The 20,948-nt window shown below is 34.2% G+C and overlaps 3 protein-coding genes across 3 annotated transcripts; 2 read left to right on the top strand and 1 right to left on the bottom strand.

The window, feature by feature from the left end:
- Positions 1–463: 463 nt before the first annotated feature.
- On the bottom strand, positions 464–1,592 carry LOC132755632 (uncharacterized). Its single transcript, XM_060746524.1, has 2 exons — positions 1,332–1,592; positions 464–703 (listed from the first exon to the last, which is right to left on the bottom strand). Exons 1-2 carry the CDS (start codon positions 1,590–1,592, stop codon positions 464–466), a joined length of 501 nt encoding a protein of 166 aa, XP_060602507.1.
- A 1,220-nt stretch (positions 1,593–2,812) lies between these two features.
- On the top strand, positions 2,813–3,637 carry LOC132755631 (pyrethroid hydrolase Ces2a-like). The gene is made up of 2 exons (XM_060746523.1): positions 2,813–3,149; positions 3,381–3,637. Exons 1-2 carry the CDS (start codon positions 2,813–2,815, stop codon positions 3,635–3,637), a joined length of 594 nt encoding a protein of 197 aa, XP_060602506.1.
- Positions 3,638–12,195: 8,558 nt separating this feature from the next.
- LOC132755635 (cholinesterase 2-like) lies at positions 12,196–15,035 on the top strand. The gene is made up of 2 exons (XM_060746528.1): positions 12,196–13,836; positions 14,064–15,035. The coding sequence occupies exons 1-2, from the start codon at positions 12,245–12,247 to the stop codon at positions 14,287–14,289; spliced, it is 1,818 nt and encodes a 605-aa protein (XP_060602511.1). The 5' UTR covers positions 12,196–12,244; the 3' UTR covers positions 14,290–15,035.
- The last annotated feature ends 5,913 nt before the right edge of the window (positions 15,036–20,948 follow it).

The raw sequence follows: 20,948 nt of genomic DNA, 5'->3' as shown, positions 1-20,948 counted from the left end.
TCCTATTATGTCTCATTGATTAATCACTCCTTTTATGTTTCATTTGGCTGTACTCTCCTACCATGTTTCATTGCCTTTACTCTTGTTTCAATGATTTATCTCTCATCATGTTTAATTGCCTTTACTCTCCTGTTTAATTCATGAACAATATTCCACGGTTGTGTTTCATTAACTTTATTCTCCTAAATGTTTCATTGATTTATCTCTTTCTATCCTGTTTCAATGACTACTCTCCGATTAATCTCCACCTATCGTTTCATTGCCTTTACTCTCCTGTCATGTTTCATTATCTTTAATTCTATCATATTTCATTGACTTGACACCTCTGTCATGTTTCATTGACTTTACTCTCCTATCATGTTTCATTGCATTTACTCTCCTATCATGTTTCATTGCCTATACTCTCCTATCATGTTTCATTGCCTATACTCTCCTGACATGTTTCATTGCCTTAACTCTAATGTCATATATCAATGACTACTCCATTATCATGTTTCATTGCCTTTACTTTCCTGTCATGTTTCATTGCCTTTACTCTCCTGTCATGTTTCATTGCCTTAACTCTCCTATCATGTTTCATTGCCTTAACTCTCCTATCATGTTTTTCAATGACTACTCCATTATCATGTTTCATTGCCTTAACTCTCCTATCATGTTTCATTGCCTTTACTCTCCTATCATGTTTCATTGCCTTTACTCTCTCCTATCATGTTTCATTGCCTTTACTCTCCTGTCATGTTTCATTGCCTTTACTCTCCTGTCATGTTTCATTGCCTTTACTCTCCTATCATGTTTTCAATGACTACTCCATTACTATGTTTCATTGCCTTTACTCTCCTATCATGTTTCATTGCCTTTACTCTCCTATCATGTTTCAATGACTGCTCCATTATCATGTTTCATTACCTTTACTCTCCTATCATGTTTCATTGCCTTTACTCTCCTATCATGTTTCAATGACTATTCCCCTTTCATGTTTCATTGCCTTTACCCTCCTGTCATGTTTCATTTCTTTACTCTCCTATCATGTTTCAATGACTACTCCATTATCATGTTTCATTGCCTTTACTCTCCTATCATGTTTCATTGCCTTTACTCTCCTTTCATGTTTCATTGCCTTTACCATTCTGTCATGTTTCATTTCTTTACTCTCCTATCATGTTTCAATGACTACTCCATATCATGTTTCATTGCCTTTACTCTCCTATCATGTTTCAATGACTACTCCATTATCATGTTTCATTGCCTTTACTCTCCTATCATGTTTCATTGCCTTAACTCTAATGTCATGTTTCAATGACTACTCCATTATCATGTTTCATTGCCTTTACTCTCCTATCATGTTTCATTGCCTTTACTCTCCTATCATGTTTCATTGCCTTTACTCTCCTATCATGTTTCATTGCCTTTACTCTCCTGTCATGTTTCATTGCCTTAACTCTCCTGTCATGTTTCATTGCCTTTACTCTCCTATCATGTTTCATTGCCTTTACTCTCCCGCCATGTTTCATTGCCTTAACTCTCCTGTCATGTTTTATTGCCTTTACTCTCCTGTCATGTTTCATTGCCTTTACTCTCCTATCATGTTTCATTGCCTTTACTCTCCTGTTCTATGACTAATCTCTACCTATCTTGTTTCATTTATTTTACTCTTCTATCGTGTTTCATTAATTTTACTCTTCTAATGTGAATGTGCAGCTGCATGTATCGCTGCTGATACAATTTGATGTTGTTTATAGCAAAAGACTCCACCCATTTCTCTACTGATTTCAGAGCTTCCCTGCTCAATTCACCATTTGAAGTAAACTGCACAACATTGTTTGAGCTAGATTCATACTCCTGCAGTTGTACAAAGTTACTGCACTAGTGTAGTATGGAATTAAATGGCTTAATTACACTCGTGTGTAATAGCTTGTGTGATAAATTCATGCAGGTAGCTTCAAAACATAGTTGTGTTAAAAATAAAACATTTTGTGTAGCAAAATCTAGACAGCAAATACTTTTGGCCTTGTGATATTCATATATTTAGTCATGTAATATTCATTTATTGAGTCATGTGATATTCATACATTTTTTGTCATGTGATTCATATTTTTTCATGTGATATTTATTTGATCATCTGATATTCCTACATTTGGTCTTGTGATATTCACATATTTCATTTTGTGATAGGAATTTACACATTTAGTCATCTGATATTCATACATTTGGTCATGTGATATTCATTTATTTAGTCATGTGATTCATACATTTTGTCTTGTGATATTCACACATTTGGTCATGTGATATTGGGCCCATGCCTTTAAATATATAAAATATTTAAAGTCCCATATGGCAAAGCTATGGTGGCAGTATTTTTGATTGTCTTTGCTGATATATTCAGATTTTTGTTATTAATATTTCATGCAAAATACAATGTGATTGGGCTTGATGCACAAGTTTTATTTGCCTTATGTCCCAAGAGGTCATAAAGATACGAGCATTTGAGCGTGCACATCTGTAGATGTAGAAGGAAAATATCTTTTCTTTCCCATTGCAACAGTCTCTTCTCTATGCAAGTACGACCTATATTCTTACAGATAAGCCGTAAAGTGTGCATCAAGTATAAGATAAACAGATAATCTGTTTGAAAATGTTACCTATTATTTTATTTACACAGTGATATTCTTGATTGCTTCAGTGCATATTTATTCTCAATATCATTGTTTTAATTGTTTGAAAGAATTAAATGTTCAAAATTGATATTTTTTTAATCAAAATGAAAATAATTTTTTCAATTTTAATGATTTTTTTTATAAGATATTCGTTGACGATGGATGAGATAACTGTTGAAACAAAAATTGGTTCTATAAAGGGAGAGGTACACGTGAGGACAATCGAGCCGTTTGGAGATCCTCTTCGTGTACGACAATTTCTCGGAGTACCTTATGCCGAGCCACCTATAGGTGCTCTTCGTTTTGAGAAACCTAAAATGAAACATAAAATGAATGAAGTGTATGATGCCACAAAATATGGACCCTCGTGTTTACAGATGCATATGGATTTTTTAGGTGAGCGGAAACCAGCATCAGAAACTGGTTTACCGGAGTCATCTAACGACTGCCTCGTGTTAAATATCTTTTCCACTCCGGATAATCTAGACGGTAATAGTAAGTTGCCTGTAATGATTCTGATCCATGGTGGAGGTTTTGCTATAGGGACATCTACTATGTATCCTGGACATATAACAAAGTACATATGGTAACGTTATTGTTGTAAGTATTAACTACAGGTTAGGCTTATTTGGATTTTTTGAGCACCGGTGATTCAAATTTACCCGGAAATTACGGCCTTTGGGACCAACATATGGCTATTCGATGGGTTTCACGAAAATATTGCAGCGTTCGGTGGAGACCCTAATAAAGTGACATTATTTGGAGGTTCGGCAGGCGGGGCAAGTGTGATATTCCAAGCAATGTATCCAGGAAATAAAGGACTGATTAAGAGAATTATCCCCCAGAGTGGGAGCGTAACATGCCCATGGGTTTATCAGCGAGATTCATTACAAAATGCCAAACGTATAGCTAATCTAGTAGGATGTCCAACTGACGTAGAAACCTTCCAACTTGCATCTTGTCTAAGAAAATATTCCCGATGAAGAGTATATGAAAGTAATGAATAATCCACTGAATGGCTTCAGAAAATTTCCTTGGACTTTGTTGTTTCTGTTGACAAACGATTTCGTTCCATTATCTTCTTGGGACTTAATGCATAGCGATTCAGATATAGCAAAAGCCAGGCGAGATTTTTTCCGCAGCTTTGATGTAATGACGGGCCTTACGGAGGACGAAGGTTTCATGATGAAAACTCCAGCTGTAGGTGTTTGATAACACAGACACATTTTCTGTTGACAGGTTACAACTGGAAAACAAGTATATTCCAGAAACCATGCGACTTATGTTTGGTGACTATATTCCAGATATTATAAATTCTGTTGTTAGTTTTGAATACACGGACTGGAACAACCCTGACGATACTGAGCGTTTCTTACGAATCTTTTATACGTCTGAGTTCTGATTATGTTTTCAACAGCCACACTATTGACATAACGAAGATACATGCTAAAAATAATGATAAATCAAAAACATTTCTGTACCTTTTTAATGCGGTTTCATCCAAGCATCTTTTGTGGGTACCATCCACGTGGAAAGGAGGTTCAGTACATGCTGATGAATGGGTGTTTATTTTAGGGTACGATTCGGAGAACGGATATACTAGCGCAACAAGTCCTTATGGGATTGAACCACAGAAATGGGAAATAGAACTCTCAAAAGATGTGATCAAGATGTGGACAAACTTCGCAAAAAGCGGGTTAAGTATAAAACCTCCTCCGAAAGTTTTATTTTTATATTCTATTAAATGTCTACGGATTAAATTAAATCCCGTTATATGTTTTGCATTCACTTGGTAATGAAAATGTTTTAAAAAGCGTATTCTCTAGTTCTCTATTCTTTAGTGTACTATAGTTATACAGGCGGAATGAAAACTGAATGATGGAATTTATGTTAACCTTATAAAGGAACAAACTCCTTTATAGCATTTTTTCAAAGCTATCTTATGTGCCTCCGGATAAGGTCGCTTACTACAACATCACTTGCCCCTCACTGATGTGGGTTCGTATCCCGTCCTGGACTTTCAATTAATTTATGTGAGAACACTACTTATTCAATATACTAGATTTTGTCAATAGTTATGTATTTTATAACTTATATGATCTCCTTTTGATACAGTAATCCAAACAAGCCAGAGCGCATCAATATGGAATGGCCTGAATATACCTTAGAAAGTCAACTCTACCTCAACATAAGTAGGGAGATGTCGGTCGGACAGCGATTATTTGAAAGGGGTTATAACTTCTGGACAAATTTATTGCCTAAACTTGTGAAAACGACAAAACCAGAAATGTTGAAAAAGGAAAACTTTTACTGTGACATTGGTTGTAAGCCATAGCAAAACAAGAATCACAACAGTTTCTTCAGGTGGATTTTATTTTTAGATATTATTATATACAAATATTTAGATAAAATAAATTCACTAGAGCATATTTTAAACTCACTAGTTTATATTTATTTTATTACACACCTGTTGGGTATCCATGGCCGAGTAGTTAAGGTCATTGACTTCAAACCATTTGCCCTCATCCTCGTGGGTTCGAATCCGTCTTATCTTGAGGAACCTATCCAGCTAGCTTACAGAACGTCTGTGATTCCTGATGCACCTGAGGTCTTCTTCCACCAGTAAAGCTGGAATGTCGCTATGACCTATACTGTGTTAGTGCTACCTAAAACTCAACAAAATTATTCACGTGAGCAAAACATGGTCAAGGTTTTGTAATCACCCTGTGTCCGGCCACTGTCTTACGTCGTTAACATTTTCACTAGCCATCTTGACCAATAACGATGACCCTATATAAAACTTGCTCATGTGGTTCCGGTCTCCTCAATAATAGGGCGGCTAGCTAGACCTTAAAATAGAAAGACACTTTCACCACTATATACATGTACGTGTATTTTGTTTAAACCTACAGGTGTTTTTATTGCATCTGGTAAAAGATTGCACTAGAAATAAGCTTTAAGCTACAGTCTCACTTACATCCCGGCAGAGCCCCGGTAGACGTCCGGGGTGATCCGGGAACAACCGGGGTACATCCGTAACTCTGCCGGCAACGTCCTGGATGATCCGGGAACATCCGGCATTCGACCCCGGATGGAATAAAATATTTAATATCACCGGGGTGGTCCGGGATGATCCGGGAAGGTATAGCTTTGCCGGCTTCATCCTTAGCTCTGCCGGGAACGACCGGGGTTATACCGGGAAAGCACCGTAGCTCTGCCGGCACAAAACCGGGGATGATCCGGGGTATGATATAGCCGGTAGAGCTATGTTATAGCCCCGGTAGATGCTACGGCAGAGCCCCGGTATATGCCGGCAGAGCCCCGGAGGATAAAGGTAGAGCTACGGTTGATCCCGGTAGAGCCCCGGCAAAGCCCGGAACATTTCATTAGAATAAGAACAATTTGCGATGATTGAACTTGTTTGTATTAAAAGCCTTCCCATTTCCCTTCTATCCAGTATGGCATAAGGATTTTTCAGGAAATCATCATGAATTACTATTCTGGAACAATAGATATTATATTAAATAAAAATTATGTATCAAAGTTATCATTTTCGGGCGTTTTCAATCCACCGGGGTTCTACCGGGGCTCTGCCTGGATCGTCCTGGGCTCTGCCGGGGCTCTGCCTGGATCGACCGGGCTCTGCCTGGGTCAACCGGGGCTCTTCCGGCGTCATCCGGGAACGACCGGGGAAGCACCGGCATGAACCGTAGCTTCACCTGGGCTCTGCCTGGATGATCCGGAGCGCATCCTGGGTGGTTAGTAGGGAACTACCGTAGTGCTGCCGGGGTAAGTGTGACCGCAACAATAATTTCATCCCGGATCATCCCGGTAACTTACCGGGATGGTCCTGGGCTCTGCCGGGAGTAAGTGAGACCGAGGCTTTAAACGACACGTCCTATCTGCATTGAATCTCGACTAAGATAGTCACCAGATATTCTTTACTTAAATTGCTAAAATAGTTCTTGTCTGCTGAACAAGATGTTCGCCATAGCTTAAAAATAGAGAAAGAAAAAGGCTTTGGGCAACATGTCAAACTCTGGATAGATTTTATTGATGTTACTTTACAGGAATAATAACTAATGGTTCTTAACAAATATTGTTTTAATCGTTACGGTCTGCTGAACAAGATGTCCGACAGAGCACTGTCACAAGGTGGTTCATCAAATAATTTCCACATGCTTTTAATGACATCTCAACTATGTTGCAGAATTGATTAAACTTGACAGGCATTATTATAAGGTGGTTCTGTACTAAATTGCTACTTTTTCAGTCTGCTGAAGAAGATGGTCACGAAAATTAAATACATTCGGAACTGCCTCGGCTATTATCTATAATAACCTCGGGGACAATTCGGATTGAAAGTAGTTCTACCACGTGGTTTCAGATGTAATCGAAACAGAGATAATGTAAAACGAATGTATAAATTTGACATCCAAAAGAAATATAAAGTCTGTTTCGGTACACTTATGATTAAAAATATGTCTGACAACAATTTGTAATATAAATATGCCCACTGATGTACAATTTTAAACAAATCCGACTTAATGTCAACAGGTTGGTTTTTTGTACTTTCGGTTTCTACATCTATAATAATGAATATAGAAGTAATTAATGTATTGTTTGCTTTTGTAGCTATGAATTCACTTATTTAAGGTGGACTTTTACAACAAATATTTTAAATAAACTTGTCAACAACTTCCAGCATTAAATTACTATTTGTTTCTTAGCGTAAGTTAGACCGAAATACCGCATCCGTTCTGTGTATTCATACTATTGTGTTCGAGGTCCTTCGAAGACTTAAAAGGGCCGAGTAGTTGCTATTGTAACTAAATATAGAAACAAGAATAACTAAAACTTTACAGGAAATATTGTTATTGGTCTTTTACAAAATTGTTTTTGATTTTTTTATTACATTCCATAGGAATTATACTTCGGTGGTTATCCAAAATCGTATAAATTATCATGTACTGTCTGCTGAACATGTTGGCTTCCTGGGCGCTTATTTTAGAAATATAACTAATGATATTTCCTTTTCAAATGCTGGACTAATTTGATTGAAATGATAATAAGAATGACCTTATAATGAAATTGTGTCCATGTATATTATCAGGTGAGCAATATAGGACTATCATTGCTCCCTTGTTTTCCAACATTTTCCTGTTTCATTAAAAATATTATCTTACAAAGTTTCTAAATATGCATCACGCAACCTTCCAGAGAATAGCGGGGACTTTTTTAAGCCTTTGAAACTGCCCCCACTTGGACGTATTTTAGGCTGTTTTGGCATAACAAAACCACCACATGGACACAACATTGCGGGGACAGACGGGAGTAAAAAAATGCTCATTTCTTTCGTTACCACCCATGCACAAAACCACAGGGGTAAGAAATTCCAATAGTTCTTGCTATTCCCCAAGAGATTGACTGTGGTTTTATAAGCACGGTCGTTGCTTTGATAAAAGGTTTAATCTACAAAAAACAGTCGGTGATAAATTGTCTTTAGTTTTCCATCCAATATGTAAAACGATTACAGTTGATACTGAAAGACTTAGTGTTGGAAACGTACTTTATTATTGTATGGGTTTGCCTTTTTGGAGATCTTTTTGTATTTTATAGTATATAAGAAAATAAACCAGAACGAGGCTAAGACGATGTCAATCTCATCAACTAAAGCCAGTTTGCGATAAAATTGAAACATCTTTTGCTTCTAACGTACCTTTGACTTTTGTAGAACTATACATTACACAAAACAAAGGCTCATCAGGCCAGAAATCACGAAATAAAAGATTTAAAATATTCAAAACAATTCCATTACACGTGGAAATATTCGGCGTCAAATTTGCATTTTGCATAATTGATTTTGTGGCAGCTAGCATTTATTGTTGTTAAAAAACCTACACTGTTTGTTGGTTACTTTTAAATGTTTGATTGTAATGGAAATTTGTATTTAAACATTGGTAAATAGGGTCGTTTTTCTTTGAGGCAATGAAATATCAATGAATTACAATAGAATAGAATGTACAACTCCTTATATATCCACAAAGGGTATAAGTGACCATGATAATATTAGTAGCAAATTTAATAGTAATATTTTACCGTACAAAAATGAACGGAAGTGTGAGACATCTGGTATTCTTTAATTCTTCTGACCATTTTGCATGTTTTTGTCCAAAGACCCTGCTGTTTTTGTTCGACTTTTTAAAGAGCAAAGGGCATATTATTTCAATAAGTATTTTAGATTTTGATAAAAACAATACAAAATAAATAGATCTTTTGGACATATCCATGATATCTATGACTAGTTTGTTGAAAAAGAAATATGCAAATGGAGTACTAGATGTATTAGTTTGATGATAAATATTGATGCATGTATTTTGTTCTAGAACAGATTATTATATGCAATGTTGTATCAGCTTTTATTCTTTAATGTCACTGATGATTATACTATGCAAATGTCAAAACTTTATAAATACTCAAAGTAATCAATGTCACCGTTAAATACCGTTAATTAAATGAAGTTGGTGAACTTTTCAGGCATTTTCTCATTTGTCCTATTTCTTTGTGGCTAATCTCGTGCAAAACCTAAGAGTTTACCATTCTAGGTAAATGAAAGCGGGCAGCGAAATATCCGCATGATAAAAGATGTGAAACTCGTGCTAGTTTGTGAATTCTACGTTTTTCCGTAAAAATACACAATTTTTCACAGCCCACTGTTTCTACTTGGCCATGCAGAATATGTTACAAAATGACTTAAATGATATATTGCACATGGTGCTCGCCCAAAAAGACAAGGTCACCAGATGTGTGAATGACTTCGGTGTTTTCCAACATGCAGTTCAACTAACGAGTATTCCACGCACGTACACTTGTATGAAGCCTTAATGATAACACATGCATGTGCAAGCATAATTATGCTAGCTTGCACATTTATGTACTCCATTGTTGCATAGTTTTAACATTTTGAAAATCTCGTATTGATAACTAGTTACAATGGACAGTTCCTAATTCAAAGTATGGCAAGTCCATTGCATAAATTTAGTGATTTTAAGGTTATCTGCTAAATATTGATTTTTCTAAAATACTTGACTAAATGTGATTATGAAAGTAATCTTTAGCAAATGAGCAACCAAACAAAAATGAGAATAAAAATCCATAGATCTTGTCTACAGAAGATGTGCAGGCACATACGAATAAACAAAATCGTCATAGACTATTTTTTTAAGGTAAAGGTAATTGTATTATTTAGCTTTCAATGCTCTTATCTTCTGTATGACTTAAAGAAACATGGGATAAAGTGCATCATTACGTCTCATCACATATTGTACTTTCCATAACACAATTAAATGTTGAGCAGACAACCTTGAATATTTCTAATATAGTACAGTCTAACCTGCTTATAGTGGTCAGCACGGGGGCTGAACTAAAGTGAATGATCACTAAAGACCGGTGACCAACATATCCAGGTCACCGACAATGACACTAACTCATTCATTTTCACACAGGTACAAAATTACATTTCTCACACAGGTCGTTTCAAGTGATAAAAATCCCACTTAGGCATGGACTTGACCCTTGACCCTTTCATAAACTATTCTTTCTTTCTTCCATAAGTTCTTTGCTAAATATTAATTTCTGAACTGTATACTCCCCTGACACTTTTAAGTTTCAATTACACTCTACCAACGCACAATTTATTTTTTATTTATAAATCTTTTTTCTCTGTAGTTTTCTCAAAAATATTATTACATATAGATTATTACACCATCATGGCAGCTTAGCACGATAGTCAGAATCGAGGCTTAGCACAAGCTTTTAGCTTTCTCCTCTATTCTGATAGTTTACATGTTTAGTACACCTAATAATTTCTGTATACATTTTAGTTTAGTTTTAATGTAAAATCGCTCTGTAACTATTCTTGTGTACTTTGTATGATATATTATGAAATCAATTTATTGAAAAAAATATTGTTTAAACCAACACCGAGCGATTTCAAGAATAACGCAAGATCATTCATATGTAAATTGAATAAAAGCCTTTAACAGATGTTTATATTATTTCCAAAGTGGTCAAAATAGCGTTGCCTCCGGACTTAAAAATTTCACATAGAAACATATACGATAAAAGTTTAAATATCTTATTTATTTATTTATATTTATTTATTTGTTACATGTAGAATGCAAATAATGATTAACCAATCAAACAGACAACCAGAAATTTAATTTCTGCTTTTCATGCGCCTCTACATTTGAGCCGCGTCACGACAAAACCAACATAATGGGTTTGCGACCAGCATGGATCCAGACCAGCCTGCGCATCCGCGCAGTCTGATCAGGATCCATGCTGTTCGCTATCAGTTTCTCTACTTGTTATAGGGTTTGTAAGCGAATGAGAACCATAAAGGAAACTTAACTAAACTTATTAAGAAATAAAATAGGCGTTTTGCGCTTTTCGGGCCTTTAAGGATAGTTCTTTGGCAAAAACTACTACATTGTACTTTTAAAATTGGTAGATATCAAATAAAGATGGAAATGACATTGAATATTCTGATAGAAAATACAAAATGTATACGTGGTTATGAATAAAACTTTTTGTTTACTACAAGATACACATATGACAATGCACGAAAGGTTGCGTTAATAGCCATTTCATTTACACAATGATGTCCTTGACCATAAGTCTGTCTTATTCAATGTAATTTACTAAAATTAGATATATTTTATAAATATTCAAATGCTTTATAAAGGGAGAAGGGGGAACTTAACAGCTTTCTGGAGATCAGTTGCCTGTAAAATTCTTTGGAGTACCTTATATTAGCCCTAATACTTTTAGCTACCTCTTTAAACTTACAATTTGTAGAAATTTCTCAAACTCTTTTTGTTCAGAGATATCCATTAAACTTAGATATGATAACATTTAGTTAAGGTGTAGTAATTAGCTCCATTTTGAACTTATTGACAATTGTTTACAGTTTTTATTTCTTTCTTTGTTACTAACGGTTTCTACTTTAGTAGACTTAAGATTATTGTTTATTGTCGTGAATCATTTCATGTATGAACGGGTTTACAACTCTAGCTATCTTCTCTTTGATGCTTATTTTTCCCATTGTCTTTTATGTTCTGAACGGATTCGAGAATATATTTATATCATATTTGATTTTTATCATAGTTTTTCTTTACTACGTCATTTGCACTTTTATGTTAAATTACTTCACATTCAACACTACTTTCTGCACTAGATAAGATTCTGACATCAAATATTGTCTTAAAAATAATTTCATAGGCCCATTTTTCTATTTCATAATGTCTATAATAACGCGAGAAAATCGTGCACTGGCAGCTAAATTAGACAACCTTCAAGCATTTCCGGACGATATATATAAAGGAAATGTTGGGTCAATTCAAAACAACCGTGGTCTTAAAATATGATATTCATGTCACGTGCATGATTATAATTATACTTTTTTATTACAAAACAAACAAATTACCTTGCATGAAATATTACGTAATGGGGTCATACTGAAATGCTATATATTATTACAAAATGTATTCAGTTTTACCTTTTCAGTCGATCCAATGTCGGTGTGATAAATGCTTTTTGTCAAAATGAAAATAATGTTTTCAATTTTAGTGATTTCTTTTATAAAATATTCGTTGACGATGGATGAGATAACTGTTGAAACAAAAATTGGTTCTATAATGGGAGAGGTGAGGACAATCGAGCCATTTGGAGATCCTCTTCGTGTACGACAATTTCTCGGAGTACCTTATGCCGAGCCACCTATAGGTGCTCTTCGTTTTGAGAAACCTAAAATGAAACAGAAAATGAATGGAGTGTATGATGCCACAAAATATGGACCCTCTTGTTTACAACTGCCATTCGATCTTTTAGGGGAGCGGAAACCAGCATCAGAAACTGGTTTACCGGAGTCATCAAACAACTGCCTCGTGTTAAATATCTTTACTCCGGATAATCTAGACGGAAACAGTAAGTTGCCTGTAATGATTCTGATCCATGGTGGAGGTTTTGCTATAGGGACATCTACTATGTATCCTGGACATATAACAAGTACATATGGTAACGTTATTGTTGTAAGTATTAACTACAGGTTAGGCTTATTTGGATTTTTGAGCACCGGTGATTCAAATTTACCCGGAAATTACGGCCTTTGGGACCAACATATGGCTATTCGATGGGTTCACGAAAATATTGCAGCGTTCGGTGGAGACCCTAATAAAGTGACATTATTTGGAGGTTCGGCAGGCGGGGCAAGTGTGATATTCCAAGCAATGTATCCAGGAAACAAAGGACTGATTAAGAGAATTATTCCCCAGAGTGGGAGCATAACATGCCCTTGGGTTTATCAGCGAGATTCATTACAAAATGCTAAACGTATAGCTAATCTAGTAGGATGTCCAACTGACGTAGATAGCTTCCAACTTGCATCTTGTCTAAGAAATATTCCCGATGAAGAGTATATGAAAGTAATGAATAATCCACTGAATGGCTTCAGAAAATTTCCCTTGGACTTTGTTGTTTCTGTTGACAACGAATTCGTTCCATTATCTTCTTGGGACTTAATGCATAGCGATTCAGATATAGCAAAAGCCAGGCGAGATTTTTTCCGCAGCTTTGATGTAATGACGGGACTCATGGACGATGAAGGTTTCATGATGATAACTCCAATTGTAGGCGTTGATAACACAGACACATTTTCTGTTGACAGGTTACAACTGGAAAACAAGTATATTCCAGAAACCATGCGTCTTATGTTTGGTGACAATATTCCAGATATTATAAATTCTGTTGTTAGTTTTGAATACACGGACTGGAACAATCCTGACGATACTGAGCGTCTTTACGAATCTTTCATACGGCTGAGTTCTGATTATGTTTTCAACAGCCACACTATTGACATAACGAAGATACATGCTGAAAATAATGATAAATCAAAAACATTTCTGTACCTTTTTAATGCGGTTTCATCCCAGCATCTTTTGTGGGTACCATCCACGTGGAAAGGAGGTTCAGTACATGCTGATGAGTGGGTGTTTATTTTAGGGTACGATTCGGAGAACGGATATACTAGCGCAACAAGTCCTTATGGGGTTGAACCACAGAAATGGGAAATAGAACTCTCAAAAGAAGTAATCAAAATGTGGACAAACTTCGCAAAAAGCGGGTAAAGTATAAAACTTTTTATTTTCTTAAATACGGTTTAAATTAGTTTGTTGTTTATTTAACTGGCATTCACTTGCCATATAACAGGTGACTGACTTTTTTAATACTCAGAGCAAATTTATGAAGATGTTTTATTATTGCTACACTGTTGAATATGTTACTTATTCAACATTCCCAGGTTTTGTTAATATTTATGTATTTTAACATACTCCCACATTTTTGATACAGTAATCCAAACAAGCCTGAGCGCATCAATATTGAATGGCCTGAATATACCTTAGAAAGTCAACTCTACCTAAACATCAGTAGGGAGATGTCGGTCGGACAGCGATTATTTGAAAGGGGTTATAACTTCTGGACAAATTTATTGCCTAAACTTGTAAAAATGACAAAACCAGATTTGTTGAAAAAGGAAAACTACTGCGATACAGAAGACCCCGATTGTACACCATAGCAAAAACATCACAGCGGCTATGAAAAATATGGATTTTATTTTGATTACATGTATTTTTTTGTGTTACATATATTACTCAATACTCAGTAGATCTACTTTTGTTTGCCTGTAAGAGTACCTGAGCTAATTTTTTTTTGTAAAAAAATGCACTCGCAGAGATAAATTCATAAGAAGAAAACTCGCATCACGCGAGCACACGACGTTATTTTACCTTGCCGACGCCAGTTGGGCCTATGCAGATCAAGATACTCCAGCACCTCTGTGACGTCACATTAAGTTCTTCAATTAGTTTTACGGGCAACACTTTGCGATCTATGTTTTGGATATAAGTGGATGATTTCTTATGTTTATGTTTACCATTCATACGAATTGGATAGTTTGTTTACTTATCAATTAACAGTATAGTGTCAAAGAAAAATACTGATATGTCCAGTCTATTTATCAATCTATGAAATACATGTAACGTGTTGCCTCTTAAATTCGTAGTAATTCTGGAAAAATAGGCCTATTGGAACTATTTATAAATGAAGATGCTGACACGGATGACATTAGGATTCCGGCAATTGCCTTGGTCATGACAAGCAAAGTAAACTGCGCGATATGGAAAATATGGTTTAAACTCTCTGGCCATGCAATCTAACTATGCAAATTAGGCGACTGATAACTTTATTTACGTATTCATACGCACATTGTCGACAGAAACAAACCAACAGGCGGACCGTCGACGATATAAGACTGAAAAGAAATATAAAAAATACTTTTACATATGTTATGTTTATCGTAAAATACAATACTATTCTTCATTATTTTTTGCACAAGTTTATACTAAATTGTACCTTGACAATTTACAAATAAATTGTTATTTTATACGAAATGCAGACAGGGACTTTAAGGTAAGCCAAATATTATATAACACGTAGAAATATTCTACATAGCAAAATAGGTCATTTCAAGAAAAATTGTAAATAAATAGACGCCCATATTATAATAAATAAAACCTTTATAATAAACAAAATCTTTCAAAAATGTGTTTCTTCTTTTTACTGATGTCCATCAGCCATATTATTTTTACAATTTCAGGATTCATGCACTATTGATTTTTTAGACCGCTAAAATTTTTCGGTTCCTTACCGTAAAGCAGATTTTACAGAATGAGCATTATACCAAGTTACATCTGATTTTTTACATTCTTATACATGTATTTGAATATGATTTCTCTCCACAGAATACTTTAAAATCGATATAATAGTAACCGATCTAGGGGTCAATATTACTATGGATTACCTTAAATTTCCTTTCCCGCCAAAGTAGCTGAAATTGTGCTCTTAAAGTAGACACTTACAATCGTCTTTGTAATTGTTAAATGCCACTTATAATTAACTATCACCATAAGACATGTCTCTCAGTCTGTTACAGGTCCCCCCCCCCCCCCCCCCCCCAAAAAAAAAAAATCTCTTTTTCATAGTTGTTTGCACTGTTTAACTATTCAAATGTTACTTCACCTGACTCATTCATATATATAGCTGTCCTTGTCCACTTCCAGGTATAGCATTTGTTTATAAAGACCTTTTCTTATTTACCTTGTCTAGTATTTACCTATATACTGGAACTATAAGAGTGCAGTGCACTGTCTTGAACGCATGTCAGCGACTAGTTAAAGGGAGATTATTCTTACGAACTATATATAAATGACCTAAATGAATATTTTTTCTTTGCTTATGCTTTTATATAAAATTGCTATTAGCCTTTATAGCCTGTATAGAGCCAGGCCAGCATGCATTTATGATCGGATATCATTTCATACAATTTGATATCATGTCATGTCAGGTATCATGTTATGTGATCTGATATTAGGGCATCATATCATAAATCAGCATACAAGTGTGTAATTTTATATGTCTATAGCAATATAAAGAAATACTTTACTTATTATATTACATAGAAAACAAGGAAAGACATGTGATAAGATTGTGTATTATGTCATATGGTCGGGTATTATGTCGATGGTTTTTGCAGCATTTCATTCAAGTTTTACTTTAAAATTATGTCCTCTCCCCCACCAAACAATTTGCAAAAAAGCAAACAAACACTACTCGTATACATGTATACAGACTTTTCTAAATTGTGATTATATTTGCCTCAACCTATTTGAATATTAAATGAAGTCGTCTTCCGCACGCCTTAAGTTTGTTAATTTAAAATCTTTTTTAGCAAACAGATAGCTCAAGTTCACCACACGGACAATTATCGGCGTCACAAGAGCAAACAATTTAGTGTTGGAAAAGAAACCAGTCCATCTGGAAACTGGAATTTAGTTACAAATTAAAAAAGATGGTAATGCAATCAGATTTTTTGTATGAGTAAGTTTGAAATACTGCCCGTGTTCACACAAGATAGTAAGGATATGCTATTTTCGTATTATCCAAGTCTTTCATGATAATTGTTTTACATTGTTGGATCTTTTCGGCTCAGGGTCTGTAAATGTAACAGTAGTATAGAAAAACACATGAGCTGCGAAACGCATATTTTACTTTAATTGTCATATTCGAATTAATCAAAAAAAAATGTTAGATATTGCAACGGACAAATTCATGCAGTTAGGAAAAAACAGCATGGTCTCAAACACCGATGTTCAGTAGACTGTACGACGTCACGGCGGCATGATGAAAGTGCGCCAATTGGTGGCTTATCAGTCAAAAATCTACAAATTAAGTCGTATTTGACAGATTAGAGAAGCATCGTGTAAATTCTTCTTCAACTAGAATGCATGATAAGCCATGTTTTATCGTGATATATCACGTGATTATGCTACAGATCCTTGTGTCTATCAACATGTAAAATGCGTCTTCAAAGACCAGGAAATCTTTATCTAAAATGCTAAATTTTCTATGTTTTTTATCAACTTAAATTTTCTTCAAGGCAGAAAACGGAGAGATATGCATGTTTAGCTGAATATAGAAAACAGAAACCCGATGTTTTTAAATTCATACAAACACCAGTTGTTTTAATTACACCAACTATTTATATGAAGAAGGACAATTTTATTTCATGATCGTGTGAAAAATATCATAAATCATTAAAAAGTAAATTTTTGTCCAAATCATCAATGTAATATAAACATTATGCATTTGATAAGATATAATTGATATTTTGTAGAATTTTTTTTATTCGTGCAGAGGGGCGAAAAAAGGGGCGAATATTTTTTTACTTTAAAAAAGGGGCGAATATGTATACATTAATCGTTGATCTGCTGGGAGTAATTAGCCTTGATCACTAGTATAGAGAAGGACCAGCTGTTCGGAAGTCACCATTTATTTATTTACTTATCTCGGGAAAATTAAATAGAATTAGAAATAAATGACAGACGACATTTTTAGCAGACGACATTTCTTTTTCAGAATTAAGATAATAATATCTGCAACAGCTTGGGAGCCATGACAGAGTTGTGACTATAAGCTTATTGTTTTTTTTCACAATGAAACTAAATTATTATTATTATTATTATTATTATTATTATTATTATTATTATTATTATTATTATTATTATGATTATTATTATTATTATAACATGATAACAATAATAAGACAGCATTGAACAAAGTTAGTATCTTCTGGGACCAACATTATCTTGAAAAAGAAAGAATGAAGGTTGTCGTACGAAATATATTTTAATCTTTTAAAAATACTATAAAAACAACGACAAAAGCGACCAAAAATAAAAGAAACAACAACAAAATAAATAAATCAATCAATCAATAAAAACACAAACAACAACAAAACAAGTATAACTTCTATTATTACAACATGAAAAATAAAGCGTAAAATATACTGTTGACACTAAATTAACCTATAACTTTAAAAAGGCACTTTTAGTGTTAACGTAAGAGACGTGATTTTTCCTTAGTTTTAATCTTTCGTCTTTATAGATGTTGTATTAAAATTTTCTTTAAACTAGTCCATGCGAGAAAATTATATTTATTCAAAATATATAACACTCTGTTATTTTTGTCTTATAAATATTTATTAAGTGATATTGTAAGCAAGTTCCATCACAGTAGGTTCCCCCATTCATAAATCACAGTTGACAAGCGGGACAATTTTATGACGATACCTACCACGGCGTAAATCATCGGCAAAGGGGAGCCTTATTTCATAATCATGTTCTTATATATGGCTCACAAAGTTTTATACCATTATATGTCACCTGTACCTCAAGAAAATTACGATATACAGTCCGTTTCAAAAGTTTCGTCTTCACAATCACATCATTTTCGCACCTTTCCGTCTAACTTCGGATAACGTTATTATGAATGATAGCCGAGGTGTTCCAATTGCCGTCTTCATATTGCCATTTTTAACTCGACTATACGAAGTATATGGAGAGCTGTCCTACTCGCTCCGGCGTCGGCGTCGGCGTCCACGTCCGCGTCCAGATTTTAGATTAAAGTTTTGGTGCAGTAAAATATTTTTCACTAGAACTTTTTCATTTCTTAAGGTATCAACTTCAAACTTCAAATGTATGTTTCTTATCATCAACCATATCTTATGTGTCAAGGTTCATAACTCTAGCAATAATATTTTCAGATTTATCTCCCCTTGAACTTAGAATTTTCCTTTAAAATATTATTTTTTACTGTTACTTCTTTGTTTCCTAAGGGATCAACTTCATACTTCAAGTATATGTACCTTATCATCATCCCCATCTTATGTGACAAGGTTCATAACTCTAGCACCAATATTTTCAGATTTATCTCCCCTTGAACTTAGAATTTTCCTCAAAAAGTACTATTTCTTACTGTTTCTTCTTTATTTCTTAAGGGATCAACCTCATACTTCAAATATATTTACGTCATCATCATCCCCATCTTATGTGACAAGGTTCATAACTCTAGCACCAATATTTTCAGATTTATCTCCCTTTGAACTTAGAATTTTCCATAAAAAATACTATTTTTTACTGTTACTTATTTATTTCTAAAGGGATCAACTTCATACTTCAAATATATTTACGTTATCATCATCCACATCTTATGTGACAAGGTTCATAACTCTAGCACCAATATTGCAAGAATTATCTCCCCATAAACTTAGATTTTTTTACTAGAAAAATGTTATTTTTTATTATAACTTTTTTATTTTTAAAGGTATCTACCTCAAACTTCAAATACTTATTCCTTATCATCAATTATATTTTATGTGACAATGTTCATAACTCTTGAAGCAATATTTACAGATTTATCTCTCTTTGAACTTAGGATTTTCTTTAAGAAATATAATAACTTCTTTACTTTTTAAGGTATCTACTTCAAACTTCAAATATATATTTCTTATCATTACACAATTGTTGTGTGACAAGGTCCATAACTCTAGCATGACTATTTCTAGAATTATTCCCCTTGATCTTGGAATTTATGTTAACAAATATTATTTTTTTACTATAACTTAATACATAATTATACATAATTGATTTTTCTTTCATAGTTTTGTCCTCCTTACTGCGTCCAGTATTTTATTAGTCGAGCTTCGCTGTCTCCTGTGACAGCTCTTGTTGTATATATACTCTCTATCTGTCTTTTGACTTTCCTGCTGTTCATTGTTATTGTTACAGTCTTGGACGCTTTTATTTAGAAGCCAATGTTTACAGACAAGTCAGTGCCGCCCCAAGCTTTCCGTACAGTTGTTTTCTAATTCATTCATATGACTTAAGTTTCACAAAAAAACCCAACTTGAATATCTATAAGATAAATTACTGAAATATAGAGATAGGAAAAAATGATTTCCTTAATAAAACGGCTAAATTATGACTATTCGTGGACGGCAGTGGAAAGTGTAAGCCTATTAGTGATTGAAGCTTAACCAATCTCGTTGTAAATTATGGTCGAAAGCAAATGTTTTTGCTTTTCGGCGTCTTATTGATTATTATTTTCATTACACACATGCATATTATATGTGTTATATTCGTTACGTTTACATTTTGCTAAGATACTTTATAATTTTACAAAATGAGAAATCTTCGTAGTGTAATTGACCGAGCACAAAGCCCGTCATATCTATACTGTATGGCATTCTATTTCCTCCATTTAACACAAGAAATATTTTAACAATTAGGAAAAAAGTTTAACTTATAATTTTAACCATCATTTATCTGAGCAACTACATTCCATCCGCTCTGCTAAACAAGCGGAAATTTGGTAATAACAGTTTGTTTTACAAGTAAGATGTAACTCATTTCCATTTGACATAAGACAAACTTGTAAGCTCGTGTACATAAACAGTACATGTACATGAATACCAGACAGCTTCATTACCGGCACTTATTTATTTAAATGTTCAATAAATTATAATTAGAAAAATAGGAACAAATCTTGATTAATTCTTGTCTAAATACAAATCAACATGATATTGTTTACAAGTGAAAATACTTTTTGCAACACCCTGTACGTTAAAACTGGTAGACTGTACTCTACTATGAGAAATTGAAAGCTGGCGAAAGCAAATGATTTACATAATTAAGACACATTATTTAAGGAAACATGAACTATAAAATACACACTTGACATTTAAACATTTTCCGACGATGAGAAAATTTATGTCTTTAACGGATCCACAATTGTCAAAAATCTACTTTAATCAGAGGTTCACGAGCAGTCATTTACACC

This window comes from Ruditapes philippinarum, unplaced genomic scaffold (genome assembly GCF_026571515.1).
Source record: "Ruditapes philippinarum isolate M1 unplaced genomic scaffold, ASM2657151v2 ctg3724_1_1_1_1, whole genome shotgun sequence".
Taxonomy (NCBI): Eukaryota; Metazoa; Mollusca; class Bivalvia; order Venerida; family Veneridae; genus Ruditapes; species Ruditapes philippinarum.
This window is presented reverse-complemented; position numbering and strand designations above follow the sequence as displayed.

Coding starts and splice junctions, on each gene's coding strand:
- LOC132755632 (XM_060746524.1), bottom strand. CDS start 1,592: ATGAAACATGATAGGAGAGTAAAGGCAATGAAACATGACAGGAGAGTA. Junction 704..1,331: donor CAATGAAACATGATAGGAGA/GTAAAGGCAATG, acceptor GAAACATGATAG/GAGAGAGTAAAGGCAATGAA.
- LOC132755631 (XM_060746523.1), top strand. CDS start 2,813: ATGGATGAGATAACTGTTGAAACAAAAATTGGTTCTATAAAGGGAGAG. Junction 3,150..3,380: donor GGATAATCTAGACGGTAATA/GTAAGTTGCCTG, acceptor AAAATATTGCAG/CGTTCGGTGGAGACCCTAAT.
- LOC132755635 (XM_060746528.1), top strand. CDS start 12,245: ATGCTTTTTGTCAAAATGAAAATAATGTTTTCAATTTTAGTGATTTCT. Junction 13,837..14,063: donor ACAAACTTCGCAAAAAGCGG/GTAAAGTATAAA, acceptor TTTTTGATACAG/TAATCCAAACAAGCCTGAGC.